The sequence below is a fragment of the Talpa occidentalis genome, unplaced genomic scaffold (assembly GCF_014898055.3).
Source record: "Talpa occidentalis isolate TD23 unplaced genomic scaffold, MPIMG_talOcc4v2.1 talOcc4.12, whole genome shotgun sequence".
Classification (NCBI taxonomy): domain Eukaryota; kingdom Metazoa; phylum Chordata; class Mammalia; order Eulipotyphla; family Talpidae; genus Talpa; species Talpa occidentalis.
Window position 1 is genome coordinate 11,716,824 of NW_023601212.1, and position 17,166 is coordinate 11,733,989.

At 42.6% G+C, this 17,166-nt stretch overlaps 1 protein-coding gene and 1 long non-coding RNA gene across 4 annotated transcripts in view; one reads left to right on the forward strand and one right to left on the reverse strand.

Moving 5' to 3' along the window:
• LOC119240652 (uncharacterized) overlaps positions 1-7,342 on the reverse strand; it is a 39,360-nt gene extending 32,018 nt beyond the window's left edge. For all 3 annotated transcript variants that reach the window (XR_008551014.1, XR_008551015.1, XR_005124155.2), the window contains exons 1-2: positions 7,274-7,342; positions 2,269-2,363 (exon numbers count right to left, since the gene is read on the reverse strand). This is a non-coding gene — a long non-coding RNA (uncharacterized LOC119240652). The remainder of the gene's footprint in view (positions 1-2,268; positions 2,364-7,273) is intronic.
• A 2,995-nt stretch (positions 7,343-10,337) lies between these two features.
• Positions 10,338-17,166, forward strand: part of FDX1 (ferredoxin 1) — a 35,007-nt gene continuing 28,178 nt past the window's right edge. The window contains exons 1-2 of the mRNA XM_037505233.2: positions 10,338-10,513; positions 15,182-15,306. Coding sequence (XP_037361130.1) covers positions 10,338-10,513; positions 15,182-15,306 — 301 coding nt within the window. The remainder of the gene's footprint in view (positions 10,514-15,181; positions 15,307-17,166) is intronic.

Here is a 17,166-nt window from a genome sequence, read left to right on the forward strand (position 1 = left end):
TTTTTTCTTTTCTGATATCATCTTGGAAAGTTTCCATGGCTGTGATTTTAGGTTTGCTGATCTTCTGCAATGTTATTTGAAAGAATGCCATTTGAAAGAGGAACCTTTGTACATTTAGACATTTAAAAACACACTTCCAGATGACTCAGCATCACAGGATAAACAGTGGAAATTTGAAAATATTTCAACTGAACTATAAAGAAAACATCACATTTCAGCCTCTGGACACAGTCAAACATAGTACGTCCTAAAGGGAATTTAATTATGTAGAAAAATTGAAATACTTCTTTAAAAAATAAAATTTGGAAGTTAATGAGCTAAAATCTAGAACAAAAAGTAAATTCAAAGAAAGTTGAATGAAAGAAATTGTAAAGATAAATGAAGAAATAAGATTAAAAAAAGATCAATGTACAATATTGTTTGAACAATATTGTTTGAACCAGCATTTTGCAACCTCAAATGAATTGTTCATCTTGAGCAGCCGATATTGCAGAAAGAGACAACCAACTATTCACATTTCAGGAGTATGACATCACCTACAAAGTAATCTTAACTAAGAAAGGGGACCGAACAAACCACTTGATCCAACTTCTTATCTGCGTATAAAGACAACTGTAAGCCAGGACAGTGGGCTTTATAGGACATAGGGTAGACAGTGATTGCATGTCAGAGAATGGTTCCTGCAAGACCCAAACTCAGTCCTGCAGGCTGGCTATGAGTTAGCAGAATCATAAGTCGTCGGGGGTTGGGGGGCGGGTAGGTAAGCCCAGGGACAGTAGAAAGAGCTTTAGGATATTGTGGGTCCAACTGAACAGTTTGCTTTAATCTGTAGTTAATGGTATGTCCTTCAGGGATTTTTATCAAGAAACTCTTGATCATATCAGTATCTTAATAGGTTCAGCTAGTAAGATCCTTATTCTGGCTGTCTGGAGGATGATTTATGGCAAGAAAAGACTGCAGGTAGGAAGGTCAGTGAAAACAAAAAATGGCAATTTAATAAATATATCTTTCACTTACATCTAAGAAACTTAACCAGTGTCATCAGGCAAATTAATAAATCACCCGGCTACAGAGTAAGTAATTTCTTGGGACAAAATGTAGATATAATTTTATAATTTTACTTTTTTTTTTATTAGAAGCATTTGGGGTCTTTTTTTCCCCTATTTTTTAAATTTATTTTATTTTATTTTATTTTTATATTCCCCATACAATTGCAGCCCCCTTATTTTGACCCCATCCCTCCTTTCCCCCGTGCCCCCCCCACAATGTGTCTCTGGTTCATAGTTGTTTGTTGATTTTGATTTTTTCTTTCTTATAGCTATTCTTTTTCCTGGTCCCTTATTTAGGTTTTCTAGATTCCTGCTATGAGTGAGACCATCCGGTATTTTTCTTTTTCTTTATTGCTTATTTCGCTGAAAATTTAAATGATACTTTGACCTTATTCCTAGTTATATGTAAGGTGGAAAAGGAATTTTCACATTTAGTAACTGAAAAAACAGCTATGCACATTCCAAAGCAAAGCAACCCAAACCCTATCAGTTTAGACCCTTATCACATACACTGGGTACCTGTAGTTGTAAAACTTCTATCAAACTGATCAGAACCCCATCTGTAAGCTCCTGCCCCCAACAAACTAAACAAGTACATATATCAGCAGCCTTGAGATCTAAGGCACCATTCTCTCTTGTGTATATTTTCACCTCCAAGAAAACTTTTCTCACACTTACACTGACTCCCATATGATTTCTTTCCTGCATAGAAGAAACTTGGGGTCCCTCAGCACCCCTGGGCCCTGTCATTGTGGCAAGCCAGCCAGGAGAAATTCTGTATGATGAGTTACTCTCTTTCTCTTTTTTCTCTCATCTACCTGGAGGCTTAGAACATAATCTTACTCTTGTCCACTGATCACCACTCCCTGATTTATCATGTGGTGGGGATATTGTCCCACCTCATGCAGATCCATGCTGATATACGTACTTGATCAGTGGATTTCCCCTGACGTCAGCCTGAGGGGATGATAGAGTATTAGCACAACGGAAGGAGTTCACATGGCCTCTTCTCCTTTTGCTCTTGTACTGCCATAAAAATCTCTCTCTCCTCTCTTGTATTTGCTGCCCACTCCCAACTGCTCACACTTTATCAGAACAGAGTTCTTACCTTTGTCTCTCACCTCTAACCAGAGGAACAGCCTTTGCAGGTTATAATAGGTCGGTACCCCCACCTGGGCCCTTCTGGCTGTGTTAAGGGACACTGCTCTTTTTGCCTTACCTGCTCTTTAAGCCAGAGTCCTGAAGCTGCGAAGATTCCCACATTTGTTTTTTTTAGAAAAACAAACTCAGCCTGGATTGGTTATTCTCTCCTGCCTCAGAAAATTAGAATGAAAGGAAAGGTGATTTGGGGTGCCCTTTTTGGAGTCACCTTGCCCTAGTCACTAAAAACTGCTCTCTGAGGTATGACTTGATCGAGTTCACCTCATTACCCAACCATGGATGAGAAGGAGAAAGTTTCTTTTCCTAGAGGGACTCAGGGAGCTTCCCTCTGGCGTTAGTTGGGCCCAGGGCACCTGGGTACCTCAGGATCAAGGCTGAGAGAGAGAGGGTCGCCCATCTCCGGTTGGGTTACCAGGAGCAAGGGAGCAGCTCCTCCCGCTGCTCTGATCCAGATGCCGGCATTTTGACTCATTCTCTTGTGCTTCCTTCTCTTTTGCACAGAAAGAAGTGTCTGATCTGTCGGGCCACTACCTAACATGGGCAATATTCAATCAAGTCCCTTGTGACTCCCCTATGGATTATGTATACTAAGAAAACGGGCAAAGGGCTAAGTAAAAAAATTGGTATTCTTTTGCAACACCATGTGGCCCAATATAAATTGGAGAATGGAAAATATAATGCGCAACTATATCTAGCTCTCTCTGATCAATTCTTTCCCTAAAGGAAATCTTTTGGGCCAGGGCCTATAATATTTTATGGTGACTTGAGCAAAACATATTTGAGCCTGAACCCCTTATCATCTGCTGTGTTGCTGAGGCAGTTAGATACATAGGATATCTAACTTTTTGTTAGATACATACATACATAGGGTATCTAACTTTTTGTTAGATACCCTATGGCAGCTAGCTGGTTTGGAGGCTGCCTTTGTTCTCAGCAAGCAGCTGCCTGGACTTTTGCTCCAGTGTTAGTCTCTTGCTGCCTTTTAGCTGTAGGGGGACTGGACTCTCTGCACCAATCAATGTTTTTCTCTCTTCTTCTACCGTCTCCCTCATATCTGTCCTCTCCTAAAATCAACTGAAGCAGCCTGGCTAAAAAGGTTGGCACCCAAGATGCCTTCAGGATAGTCTCTGGTATTTCCAGACATACTAACATAGGAGGTGAAGGCTTTTGTCATTTCAGAGTCCTGAGTTCTACACCCCACCCCCCCGCAGAAATCTAAATGGTAGGAAATCTTATTATTCTTTAAAATTACCTAAAAAGATTTTTAGGTAAAGTTTATTGATATTATAATTTTATTTTATTTTGTGTATATACATATAATAGTATTATAATTTTAACTAAAGAATTTTTGTCTAAAGGGATGATAGTTATTATAGTATTTTACAATCTAGAAATCTAAAAAACTTGGGTGTAATACCTCTGAATACAAGTAAAGTGAAATGTGTGTTTAGAAAGAAGAAATATGTTGGCAATGGATATTTTGAAGGTGTTACTGTTAGCCTAAGAGGTACCCCAAACCTACACATTCTAAATGGGTTCTGCCATCCGCTTCATAAAGGCAAAGCATATGTTAGAACTTTAATAGAAAATAACTTTTTATTTTTTGCATAGAACTGGGGTGTAGGCCAGAGGTGCGGGGGTTGAGAGGATTTACCAGCAATAAAGTGGGGAGCAGAGCAGGCAGATCTACTGAAATACAATGCTAAGGGGAGCAGCAGGCAAGACAGGAGAGGTCTGCTACGCCGTATGTGGTTTAGCTCTCTGACTGGGGATCGAACTCAGGTCTAAAAGGTTATAGTACTGAGACTTAGCCCCTAGGCCACCATGGAGGCCCCTTACTAGAAAAGAACTTTCAAAGGATTATTGTTCATAGAAAGAAAAGAGAATAAAAGATAATAATTTTCCAATAAAATACCCAAAGTTACACATCCCCTTGTGCATAAATGTCCACCTAAACAGTGTTGGCCCCAAGAAGGCCACTGAGGCTCAAAAGCTTGCCTAAGGCACCTACTGGTGGGAACTATTGGAAAGGGACAGAAAGGGCCAGACAAGTTTGGGACTAAATGAGCAAAATCAAAGCACAAATCAAGTTAAAGGTTACGATTGTCAGCCTCCCACAGGTTTCTCACCCATATCTCATCTAAGTAGCTCTACATTTCTCTACTCATGTGTTTCCTTCCATGTCCCCCAAATACCTGGTATAAGTCCAAAGCTGAGAAGCAAGCAGGCCTATTTCTTCACATGTCTTTGAGCCATATGCCTCTTCCAAGTCAGCTGTCCTGGTCTGCTTCAGCTTCTTCTCCCCATTCAACTCCACCAACTCCAGGTTTGGAAACTAAACCTTACTCATTAGGTGGGGCAGGGAACATGGAACCTCCCCATTTTATGAAGATTAACACTGTTGTATTGAGAAGAATTTAGTGTCAAGATGAATCTGGTTTCGGGCCTCCCCGGTGGCACAGCGGTTGAGCACTGGGTTGCGAAGCTGCCCGCAGCCTCTGCAGCGCCGGTTTGATCCCCGGCTGCTCCCCGGCCACCAGAGGAGGGTCCCACATGGCGTGCAGACCTCTCCTGCCACCCGCTGCTCCTCTCAGCAGTGTACTTCGGTCCTTCTGCCTGTTCTGCTCCCCACTCTGGCTCTGGTGAGTTCTCTCACCCTCCCGCGCTTCTGACTATACCCAGTGCTTGCATAAATAAATAAATAAACAAACAAATAAATAAATCTTTAAAAAAAAAAGATGAATCTGGTTTCTTTGGAATGGAATGGTATAAGAAATGTGAAGGTCTGAGAGTGCTATCTTAGGGAAAGAAATTTTATGTCGTTTAATGGCTTGTTAGAAAAGTAAGCTAAGGTTTAATATCAGTAGTGTACTTACGTAAAATCGAAGTTTAATTTTTTTGTCTACAAGAACTAAAGCATTCTAAAACTGTCTTTACTAACTTTTAATAACAAAGACTGTTTAAGCAACCTGAATATCTTCCTGCTCTTTCACTCTCAGATGTGGTTAACAGACATCTGATCCTGTGAGCATTTGCTGAGCCTTGTCACAAAAATAGATCTACCTTAAAAATCCTTCACTTGTCACTGTGTAATCAAGTACTATTTCATACAAAATCTGTGTAAGTTTGTTAAGCCTATGACAACTTCCCTGATATCAAACTTCTAAAATAGTATAGGCATGGAAAGAAATGATAACACCTTTTCAGCATATATAATAGGAGTATTCTAAAATAAATGACTTCTTAACACCTAATATTTTCTGGTATAATTTTTTTTGAGGCTATTCCACAAATTATGGAATTTTATTTTTTTTCTGGTATAATGTTATTGGTCAATTCTAATTATGTTAAAATACATATGCACAAAATTACATAACTAACCTTGTCTGTTGCTTTATACTGGCTATTTTTAACTCTTGCTATTTACAGAAGTTACTAAATTTTGTAATCTGAAAACTTCACAGAAAAAGTAACTGACAACACTCAGGAAATAAGGTTTGTCATGGAACTGAAAAAAGAACCCATGGAATTTAAGAAAAACTAAACTTGTAAAAATTGCTAACAAAGGATTGAGACTTAGTACATGGGGACTAACTACCCTGAGAAGGACTGATATATGACGTTTTAAAATATTGGTTTTAGGGCCTCCCTGGTTTTAGGGCCTTGCAGGTGTTAAAATCTCAGTATTATCAAGCTATTACCAGCCAGTGTGGTATGAATTCAATAGCTGAAAATACATGGTGCAGCAGACCTCTTTTGTCCCACCCGCTGCTCTCCTCAGCATTGTGTTTCAATAGATCCACCCATTCTCACCCCCTGCCCCCCCACACCTCTGGCCTTATATGCATAAATAAATTAAAAAAAATTGAGAAAATTAGTTTTAATGTTTTGTTATTTCCAGAAAGTCTCTTTAAATTGTGCTTTGATCTGCAGCAATGGTAAATTGCATCATTTTATACACAAACTGGAACACAGATTTTCTCTCATGCCAAAATATAATAACCCACTATGGGACTTCTTGCATTGGGTCTATGCCCTGAAATTTTAGCACAGTAAAAATCAGATAAAACATCTGGCAATGTATTTGTTTGCATAAATCCAGTAAGACTTTCCTTTTTCCTCTATAGTGAAAAATGACTGAGACTTTGATTGGAAACCAGAATGCTTTTAGGAATCCACAGATTTCAGAGTCTTTGAAAAAAAGTCAGCCTAATGCCTTGGTTTTGGGTCTACCAGAAAGAGTAAAGAATGTCACTCCCTAGGGGGAACCAGAGACCCCAGTATATTTTGGCCTCAATGAGAGCAACTAACCCAAACACACAGGTTTTTACAGGCAAGTCTTTTATGAGACTGTGGAATGGTCTCCTGCCCTGAGAAGTACCATTAAGAGCTCTGTCTGAGATTCCTTCTGAAGGTCCCAGTAAAGCTTGAAGAATACAATTATATTTTGTTCTTTCTGTGCTTATGCAGAAACTGGCCAAGATTATTGAAATCAGACTTAATTTACAAGTCACTTGGTATTGCCATAATTATTTGATAAAATTGGAGTGAAGGTGGAGAGAAAACTGTATTTCAATCATTTTGTGGCCATCAAATTCTAGTCTTCCTAAATATATTTAAGGTATTTTTTAAAACCTGTAGATTAACGAAATGTGCTCAAAACCCAACTGAGTAACTGGAGAAACAGCTATGGGACTTCTTGAATTGGGTCTATGCCCTGAAATTTTGGCACAATAAAAACTAGATATAACATCTAAAGACTTTACTGCATGTTAAAAAACAAACAATGTCACAGGTAAAATGATTGGCACCATTCAAACTGAAATTTAAAAACCAAAATCAGAGCCAAGTATTACACTCTTGGCGTTAAACTATCTCCTTGCCAGAAAGAATAAATATTGCCATATTGCCAACTTGAAGGGAAAGCCTTGCGCATTAACCTTGAGAATCCCTAGATCAACAGTTGTGGTTCCCAGGGGTGACTATCTTGGCTATCATCCCCAGCTGGGGTAACAATAATTACTCTTATATCTCATTTTTGAACCATGAAGTCTCAATCTTACTGTCAAATCTGTTTCCTCTATACTGCAACAATTCCGTATCAAAACGATGCTGATGTGGGGAATGTAGCCAGTACCTATTGATATAATAGAAGACGTGACTCTTGCGCCTGTCAATAAGGAAGGCAGAGATTTCCTGTCCCTACCTTAGGTAAGGCTAAAGCCCCCCCTCCAGCAGGAAGTAGCTACAGAACACTGATCTTCCAGGCTTCTAGAGCCCCATGATTATGGAAGGGGCTGAAATCTCTGAGTGGGGAATGAGGTGGAACAGGAATTTAGCACAAGGGTCACCCCCATCTAGTAACTCTAAAAATACAGCCATGCACATTCTAAGCAAAGCCACCAACCCCTATCAGTTTAGAACCCTTATTGCACACTGGCCACCATTAGTTGCAAAACTTCTCTTACTTCACCAACAGGCCTAACTGTCTTATTGAACAAAGCTGGCTCCAGATTGTATCTGGTCAAATTGTATCCAGATTTTCAAAGGTGGGTAAGCATTGATCTCAAAGAGAAGCTATACAAAGTATGTATGATAGGGCTCATGGTACCATGAGGCTCAAACTAGGTGCTCACTAAACACCAAGTCCATATTTTTATACTATACAGTTTACCAAGCACTTTTATAAACATTATCCTGTTTGAGACAACTGCTACTATACCTTTTACAAGACTAAATAAGGCTCTTAGGCATTCGCCATATAGGATGATCTGTTGGAATGACTAGTCATGACTTCAGGCGAAAGAATTTGAATGGGCTTCAAAATACAAACAGATTTTTACTGGAGGGATATTTATTGGAGTCTCATAGAGGAAAAACACACAAAGTGTGTTCTCACTAACTCCATGTTGCTTATTTGTGCTTGTATGTTTACAAATCCATTATGGAATTCTTTAGAATACTGATATCCATCATCTTTGAGATCAACCCTTACACACCTTTGAAAATCTGAAAAACGTTTCTCCATCTTTAATCTTAATGTGGATGCTTCATGATTTCTTATGATTACTAATGAAAGTTACTGACATTAATTTATTCATAAACATTTACTGAGCTCTTGATGTGCTCAAGATCCTCCCTGTATCTGGTAGCGTGGGGGCTAAGATGAACTATGTTTACAACTATGATCTGGGTAGAAACAATACCTTACAAAGCGGCAAGGTACGCCATAACCCAGTCGAATCTGGATTTGCTATTGGAGGGCTGCGAGGAGACGGAGCATATGGAATCTCCCTCCCCACCTCCACTCCCATCCCAAATTCTCGTTCTACAATTAATTCATCTGACTTTGGAGATGGAGTCTCCAGTGAAAAAGTAACTATTCTTTCACAAACCCCTCTCGTGAATTACTTGCCAGTGTGCCTTTTCCAGTCTGCACATCTTTCCTTTTTTCAGAAGATCGAGGTGATTTCGAGCTGAACATTTGCCCTCGCTAGACTCAGGTCTGTGGGTTCTAGTTCTGGTCTTTTAAGTGTCTTTTATTATATTTCTCATATTTGCAATATCCCCATGACTTTGGCCTTTAGCCATCTGAAGAGTAGCCTCAGGGCTGAAGGGCCAGGGAGAGCTGTAACTCACTGTTTGTGACGCATGCTGTGTGCCTTTGCGCATGTCACTGTGTCTGACCCTCAGAATGGCCCTGAAGGGTGGAACATCTTATCCCGCATTGCTTTTCATGCGTATTTACGTGCTGTGGGAACGCTGATCCTCTGCAGAGAACAATCCAAGGTCTCAGAGCTCAGGGTTGGTAGACCTTGGATGATATTGCTATTTGTGACCCCATAACCCATGCTCTTTCCACACAACGTACTAACCATGATTAAGTGTGTTATTAAAGTCATCCTTCCGGTGGAGCTAGAAGGGATCATGCTCAGCGAAATAAGTCAGAAAGAAAAAGAAGAATACCGGATGGTCTCACTCATAGCAGGAATTTAGAAAACCTAAATAATGGACCAGGAAAAAGACTTTATTGATTAGACTTTATTGATTACTTCTCAAGTAAAAATCAAAATCAACAAGCAACTATAAACCAGAGACACACTGCGGGGGGGGGGGGGAAGGGAAGGACTAGGGTCAAAATAAAGGGGGGGGGTGCAATTGTATGGGGAATATAACCAAAATGAAAATACATTATGCAAAAATAAAAAATGATGTAAGAATTATATAAAATAAAATGTTAAAAAAAAGAAAAAATAAAGTCATCCTTCCAGTTTTGTGAGTCTTTAAAAAAAAAAGCAGTTCATCAAAAAGTTTCTTGGTGATCCTCAAGCGTTCCACGCACTCACACGCACCTGTTTGCTAGTCAAAGATTGGGGCTCCTACCTACTCTTTCCAGGAGCCCCAAGACTATTCATTAGCGTGATCATTTATGACTTTTTATCATGCCTAATGACATTGTAAAATTCATAAAATTGTCTACTGTCCTTGTGTGGCAAAGTCCAGAACTGCCTTTTACTATGTATTTTTTATTTATTTATGCATACAAGATCTGGGGTACAGGCCAGAGGCATGGAGGGTGAAGGGGTGGCGGTGAGAGGATCCACCAGAGACAGAGCGGGGTACAGAACAGGTAGACTGAGTGAAATACACTGCTGAGGTGAGCAACGGGCGAGTCGGGAGAGGTCTGCTGCGCCACGTGGGGTGCTTCCTGGCCGGGGATCGAACTCGTGCTTCGGACAGCCTCATGGATTGCATCTTAACCCCTTGCGCCACCAGGGAGGCCCCTACCATGTGTCATTTTGCGCGGCGCGCCCAGGGCGGAGGCGGCAGCAAGGCCACGGGAAACGGGCTGGTGGGGCCGTGGTCGCGCGCTCAGCCCCGCCCCCTGGGGAGCGGGCGCGGGAGGCGTGGGAACGGGCGGGGGCGGGGCCGCTCCAGGCGCCCGCCTTATAGGTCACGCAGGCGGCGCGCGCAGCCGGGGTGCGCACGGAGCAGGCCGTCGCCGCCGCGCCTCAGGGCTGGTCGCCGCTCGTCGCGGTCCTCGGGCGTCAGGCGTCAGGCGCCGGCGCCGCGCTCGGGCCGCTCCAGCGCGGCCTGCGTCGCCTCGGGCCACTTCCGACCGCCGGCATGTCCGCCGCAGGGGGCGCCCGGCTCCTGCGCGCCGCCTCCGCGAGCCTGGGCGGCGCGGCCCGTCGGAGCTGGCTCCTCTTCGGCCGCGCGGGGAGCCGGGGCCGGGCGGGGAGCGCCGAGCCGGGCCTGGGCGCCTCGCGGGCGCTGAGCTTGTCGGCGCGGGCGCGGAGCAGGTGAGGCGCGGGCGGCGCGGGGGTCCAGCCGGGGCCGGCGCGAGTCCGGGGCCACCCGCTCGCTCCGCCTACCCCGCGCGGCCTCGCGGGTCGCTCGAGGCGGCCTCTGGCCCCCCGCTCTTCCGCCGAGAAGTTTCCTTCCCGAATGTGGGGGCCTGGCCCCGGGGTCCGGGTTCTCTTGTGCGCGCAGTAATTGCCACCTTTGCTCAGGGTGCCCCCACAGCGACCTCTCGGGGCGCGGCCGGGAACCCGCGGGGTCACCTTCCTAAGCGCCTCTGTGCTTCTGGCCGACCCCCACTCCCCGCCCCCACTGTGCCTCTGTGGTGCCGGTCAGGGGCTGCTCTGCACACCTGAATCAAGCCCCGCGTTAGGCCGCCGGGCAGGTGTCAGGTGGAGGTGGCCTTTGCCTGACTTGTCTAGTGGCCTCACTGTGTAAACGTCCCTTTCCCCACTCGTGGGTGGAGGATCGTGGGTGCAGCCCCGCGGGGTGCAGGAAGAACAAATGCACTGATGCGGGAAAGGTAAGGGGGTGGTCTTGTGCCTGGCAGCTCCCACCTGTTAGCAGCAGCTTGTTAGCCCACGTGGTTGAGTGTTTTGTATCAACCATGGAAAGAAATGGGGAAATTTTTCATTTTTCAAACAGAAATCCCCTGAGATAAACTAGAGATAAACTTTACCCACAGTTGCAGAGTGTAGCAACGGGTGAAGGCTTATAAAATGTGGACTCTGAACGCCTGGCTCACAGTCTCCCCCCGCACCCCCCCCTTACAACTGGAGGGGGAGAGGCTTGGATTTGTCTGCTGACTTTCTCGGTTTTTTTTTGATAAGGTCCCTGATAATAGGGGTGTAGGAATTAACTCATTTTCCCCCTAATCTTATTATGTAGTTGGTGATTAATGAGTCTGTGGGGCGTCCACTTGGCGGGAGATAATGGAGAAGGCAAGCCAGATTTATTTGTCACTGTTTCCCCAATACTTCTGCTCTGCCTTTGATCCCTCCCTCCATCCATGTTTTCTGCAGTGGACACATTCTAGACACATCCTATAACTACTGGGACATATAATGAACATGTGTGTAATCACTATTTACAAGAATATGAATGTTTTTGTTAATGGGAGTTATATCCAAGTTTACATTACATTTTGATTTGTGTGTGTGTGTATATATACACATATATATTTTAAGATTTATTTATGCATACAAGTACTGGGGTATAGGCCAGAGATGCTGGGTGTGTGTGTGAGAGAGAGAGAGGATTCACCAGAGACAGAGCTGGGAACAGAACAGGCAGATTGAAATACACTGCTGAGGGGAGCAGCGCGTGAGTCAGGAGAGGTCTGCTGCACCATGTGGGTAGCTCCCTGGCCGGGCCTCGAACTTGTGCTGCAGTGGCTACGGAAGCTTAGGTTGCGTCTTAACCTCTTGCACCACCAGGGACATATATATTTTAAAGGGGGCACATCTGGCCTCTCATAATCCTGCTTTTCCCTTAGTTTACACAGTTTCTGTCAATGGCCTTGTGCTTCCATGAGAGTTACTTGTAGATTTTCTAACTTGTACTGTTTGAGATTTTTGCTGTCCAATAGGATCGCCACTAACTAGATGTTGCTGTTTAAGGCAATGAAAGTTAAATAAAATAAAAAATTGAGTTTCCCAGTTGCACTCGCTATGTTTCAAATATAAAGTTGTAGGCATAGAACATCTCACTTACTGACCACGTTTGATTGGACAGAGCACTCTAGAAGTGGTTCTGACTTTGAAGATTAACATTTAAATAAGCTATCAGTAGTTGAGAGTTGGACAAACTCCTCTGAACCCAACATACTCACACCATCCTTTATATTTTGTAGTGATTTAAATTGCAAAGGACTTCCACATATATTTTTTCACTTGGCTCTTAAGACAATCCTGTGAGGTAGGTGGGTGGATAAATGGGAATGAAATTTTTCATATTAAGTTAGCTGGCAAAACTAGGACTAGAACACAAATAGTTTTTATGAAGAATTATTTAGCCTGTAGGCTAAGTATATGGAAGACTTAAGGTGGCTGTGGAAGTAGGGAGACCTGTACTGAGCCCTTTCCTTGATCCAGGTGCTCTAGGCCACCTAAAGGGTGACAAGTGAAGAAAATAATTGTTTGCAGAGATGGCAAATGCATTGATAATAGAGTATTTAGAAGGATCCTATTTATTTCCCAGTGCACGCAGTCTTATCCTGGAGAACAACTAAAACCTTTTCGTTAGTTCTTACAATTGGGGGTGCGGTGGGGAATCTACAAAACTCACGAACATCAGCTTAATAGTGAATGTTAAAGTTACTTGGGTGAAGTCGGGTGTATATGCTCTAGGGAAAAAAGTGATTCCCTCACATCTCTCCTTTAATTCTCCCAAGCTGCTCAGTAAAGCCGCTGCTATCCCCATTCTATTCTGAAGAAGGAAGTGACTTCCCGTGGTCCTCTCTGAGGATCTGTCAGAACCAGGGCTAGATCCCGTACCTTCTGATTCCAGGGGCCATACACTGCACTGCAACTGCAGAATTACCATTTCTGCTTCCTCCTCCTGTCCTTTGGTCAGCCTTATTTGTATTCCGTGCTTCTCCCTGGGACCCCTTTCTGGTCTTTCCTGCATCCTTTCAGTACATAGCAGCAGTTCAGCCTGTAAGCAACCCAAGCACTCAGACTTTAAATAAAAGTTATTCATAAGTGTTTCTTGTGTTCTAGTATGTATTAGGTATTTTGCGTTGTCAGAACTTAAATGGACCTGATTATCAAGAAGAATCGATATAAAAGAGATTTCTTCGCTATACTAGCAATCGTAAGACCCCTGACCTTGAGTATTGTGACTAAATGGTGCATTTCTTTCTGGTATTGCTTCTAGTAGTTTTAGCTTCTAGGCCATGTCTGATGTCAAAGCTTTAAACCTCTCTGCTGGGCTCAGACCATATTTTCATCAGGCTTTCAGACATTTTCTTCTTCTTTTTTTTTTTTCCTTTCATTAAACAGTTCTAAACCTGAACTCATTTCTATCTTCCCCAAAGCTCCTTCTCTTCTTCTGTTAACCCTAGCTTAAATTATACCTCTTAATTGCTCCAGTTGGAAATTTTTAACATTATTTGCTCTCCTCCCCAAGTCTATCTTATATAGATGGTCACTGAAACATTATAACTCTACCTCTTGAATATCTTTTAGGTCAGTATTTCCTCCATCCTTCTCATGCTGTTTCAATAACTTTCAAAGTGGACTTCCTGCTTCCAGTGTGTCTTCATTGTAAACCATGCTACCTTGAAAATCATGAGCAATGTTCAGAATACTTGTTTTCTTTGTTTTTTTAACATCAAGTTATTTTATTTTTTTTAAAGATTGATTTATTTATACAACAACTGGGGTATAGGCCAGATGTGTGGGAGGATGAGAGGATTCATCAGAGACAGAGCAGGGAACAGAACAGGTAGACTGATGAAACACACTGCTGAGGGGAGCAGCGGGAGACACAGGTGAGGTCTGCAGTGCCATGTGGGATTCTCGCCCACCAGCTGGGATCGAACCCACACTGCAGAGGCTGCGGACAGCTTCACAGTGCGGCGCTCAACTGCCTGTGCCACCAGGGAGGCCCAGAATACTTGTTTTAAAGCAAGAAGCTAAAGAGCACAGACCCTTTTGAAAGACACTGTCTTTCCCACCCCTGCCCCTCTCTCCCTCTCTCGTCCCCCCTTCTCTCTCTCTCTCTCTTTCTCTCACTCTCTTGTGTGCGCTTGCGCGTGGGCACACACACACATACTTGAGTGTAAATTAGAGGCCATTATCTGCTGGTGGCTTCAGTTACTTTGTGAAATGAGATCACTGGGCTTGATAATTTGTAAGATAGTCATAGCTCTGAAATTATTTAATTCTAGGTTTTGCTTGCATTACATTTTTCTGTGGACTGTTACCATCTGTTGGCAGCAGTGAAAATCACAACAAATTCCTTTAAGCTAAAGTGAGGTAGAAATTTAAATGACTGGTGGTGGAGAATAAGGATCTAGCTGGTCACATTGCTATTTCCGATATGTGTGGTATCATTTCCATATGTTTGTGAGAAGGAAAAGAAAGTAGTCAGCCGGCTGATAACAGGCTATCCGACAGGAAGGCCTGTAATGAGGCATTTTATTTATCTGCCTGCAGATTCAAATAGGCCAACAAAGGCCTGTCCTAGTCCCTTCGATTTTGAGTGTGCAGCATGGGTCTAGATGTGATGGATGTTTAGTCCTCAGAAACCCCTCAAGCTGCAGCCCACAGTTGCCTGATGGATGGGTTTTTTAAAGGTTACCTCAGCCTTGACCTGATCTTTCAGGGACGCTGTCCTAGAAGCACGGACTTTCAGAGAGCTGTGTGAGAAGCTGTAGTGATTGTTAAATATCTCCATGTGCCTGTGACCATGACCCCTGGGGACACTCATTCTTCTGGTGGCCTTGATCGTGACACAGTTGATTTTTCCTTTAAGATAGGAGCGTTTCCCTCTGGGGGGATGGGGGAATGGACATTATTTGTTGCTTGTAAAAGAAAACAAAATACTATAAAAAACCTATTTGAACATGTGTATACACACAATATTTTTGACTTTACAAATTCTAAAACCAGTAAAAATATCTTGAGAAATAACTAATAATAATGAAGGACTGCTTACTTTTCCAGCTCAGAAGATAAAATAACTGTCCACTTTATAAATCGCGATGGTGAGACATTAACAGCCAAAGGCAACGTTGGTGACTCCCTGCTAGATGTTGTGATTGAAAATAATCTAGATATCGATGGTTTTGGTGAGTATGGAAGATTCTTTAAATTGAAACTATTACACAGGCTTCATCTTTTTATTTGGAAGAATTTTAACTTAGAGCACGCGAAGTAAAATGTTAAAATTCAGTATATCTTAGTGTATTATCCTTATAAGGAATAAGAGTGATGCTGGTTTCTGTTCTTTGTACATTTCGTCAACTGTGTGCCCCTAAAGCTGTTGCCTCATTGTGTTATTGATTACCTGTGTGAAGCAAAGTTGGCTTACACTGCAGAGTTGAAAGATGCAGGTTAGGGATAATGAAGGCTGCATCACAGAGTTAAATAGTTTTAACTTAGTCTTGAATGTCAGCTCACCTTTATAAGAAGGGCAGTTTATCTGTTGCTAGAGAAGAAGGTTATTTTGTTTTGCAAGTTTTCATTTCTAGACTTCTGACTGTGTTATTTGGCCATTCACAGAAAGCTTATCTCTCAGAAACTGCCATGTTACCACTCTGGGACACCCTGTATGTCCCTTGTTGCTTTTGCTCAAGCACTGTCTGTCTACAATCATGATTCTCAAAGAGGCCCTCTCGGGAGGGCACAGTGTCATTGGGAAATGCAGATTCTCAGGCCACACCCCAGACCTACCAAATCAGAAAGTGGGGGTATAGGTGCCTCCATGTAATTTTGGTGCACGTTAAAGTTCAGAGATGAAGGAAATTATGTGGAGGTGTTCTTTGGCATCTGTATACCTGCATGTGTGGAGGCCATTATTACTCCGTATTAGGTACATAGAAAAAGTAGTGAACATTGTTCCTGTCCTTGAAACAGCTGACCTTTTGTGCTCTGGGAAGGCTGATGTAGAGGCTGTGATCAGGAGGCTATTTCTATAGATTTTTAATGAATTTAGTCTCACTTTTGGGGAAAGACATATATTCTAGGCTGTTTACTGCAGAAATATTTATTACAGCAAGATATGAATAAGCAAATACCCATCATAAGGATTGATATAGGGATATTATGGCTGTGTTGAAAATGTAAAAAAAATCTCTGGTAAGAGCCTTGAAAACAAGTATCAGTGGTTACTTGTTGGTAAGGGGAGGCAGGAGGGAGATTATAAAGCTTTTTATACTTTTTGATTTTTGAGCAATGTGAATGGGCTGTCTTTTTTTTTTTTTTTTTCATTGAGTAAACTTCTTTATTTTCTTACATTGCTGTTCATTTTTGTACAGCACTTGACTTGTCTGCTCAGGTCTAGTCCTCATAAATCTTCTACAGCCACATCACTCATGTACCATCTCCAAAGTCCCTTGTGCTCTTCAATGGGCTGCCTATTTTAAAAATGTATTTAAGAAAAAAAATTAGAGGAGACCACTAAATGTCTCACAATAGGAATTGTTTGAATTCATGTTAGCATGACTAAAGTTAAGTGAATTTGGGATGGCTAAATTAAAGTTTAATAAGCGGGCCTCCCCGGTGGCGCAGCGGTTGAGCGCTGGGTTGCGAAGCTGCCCGCGGCCTCTGCGGCGCCGGTTCGATCCCCGGCTGCTCCCCGGCCACCAGAGGAGGGTCCCACATGGCGCGCAGACCTCTCCTGCTGCCCGCTGCTCCCCTCAGCAGTGTACTTCGGTCCTTCTGCCTGCTCTGCTCCCCGCTCTGGCTCTGGTGAATCCTCTCACCCTCCCGCGCTTCTGACTGTACCCAGTGCATGTATAAAAACAAAAAACAAACAAACAAACCAGCAAACAAATAAATAAAGCATGCCTCTATTAAAAAAAAAAAATAAAAAAAATAAAAAAAAATAAAGTTTAATAAGCATCCATTACGAATAATGTTCACAATTAATTGTAACAACAGGTAAATGCTTACAAGTGAAAAACACACAATGTGTTTTGTTGTCTTCA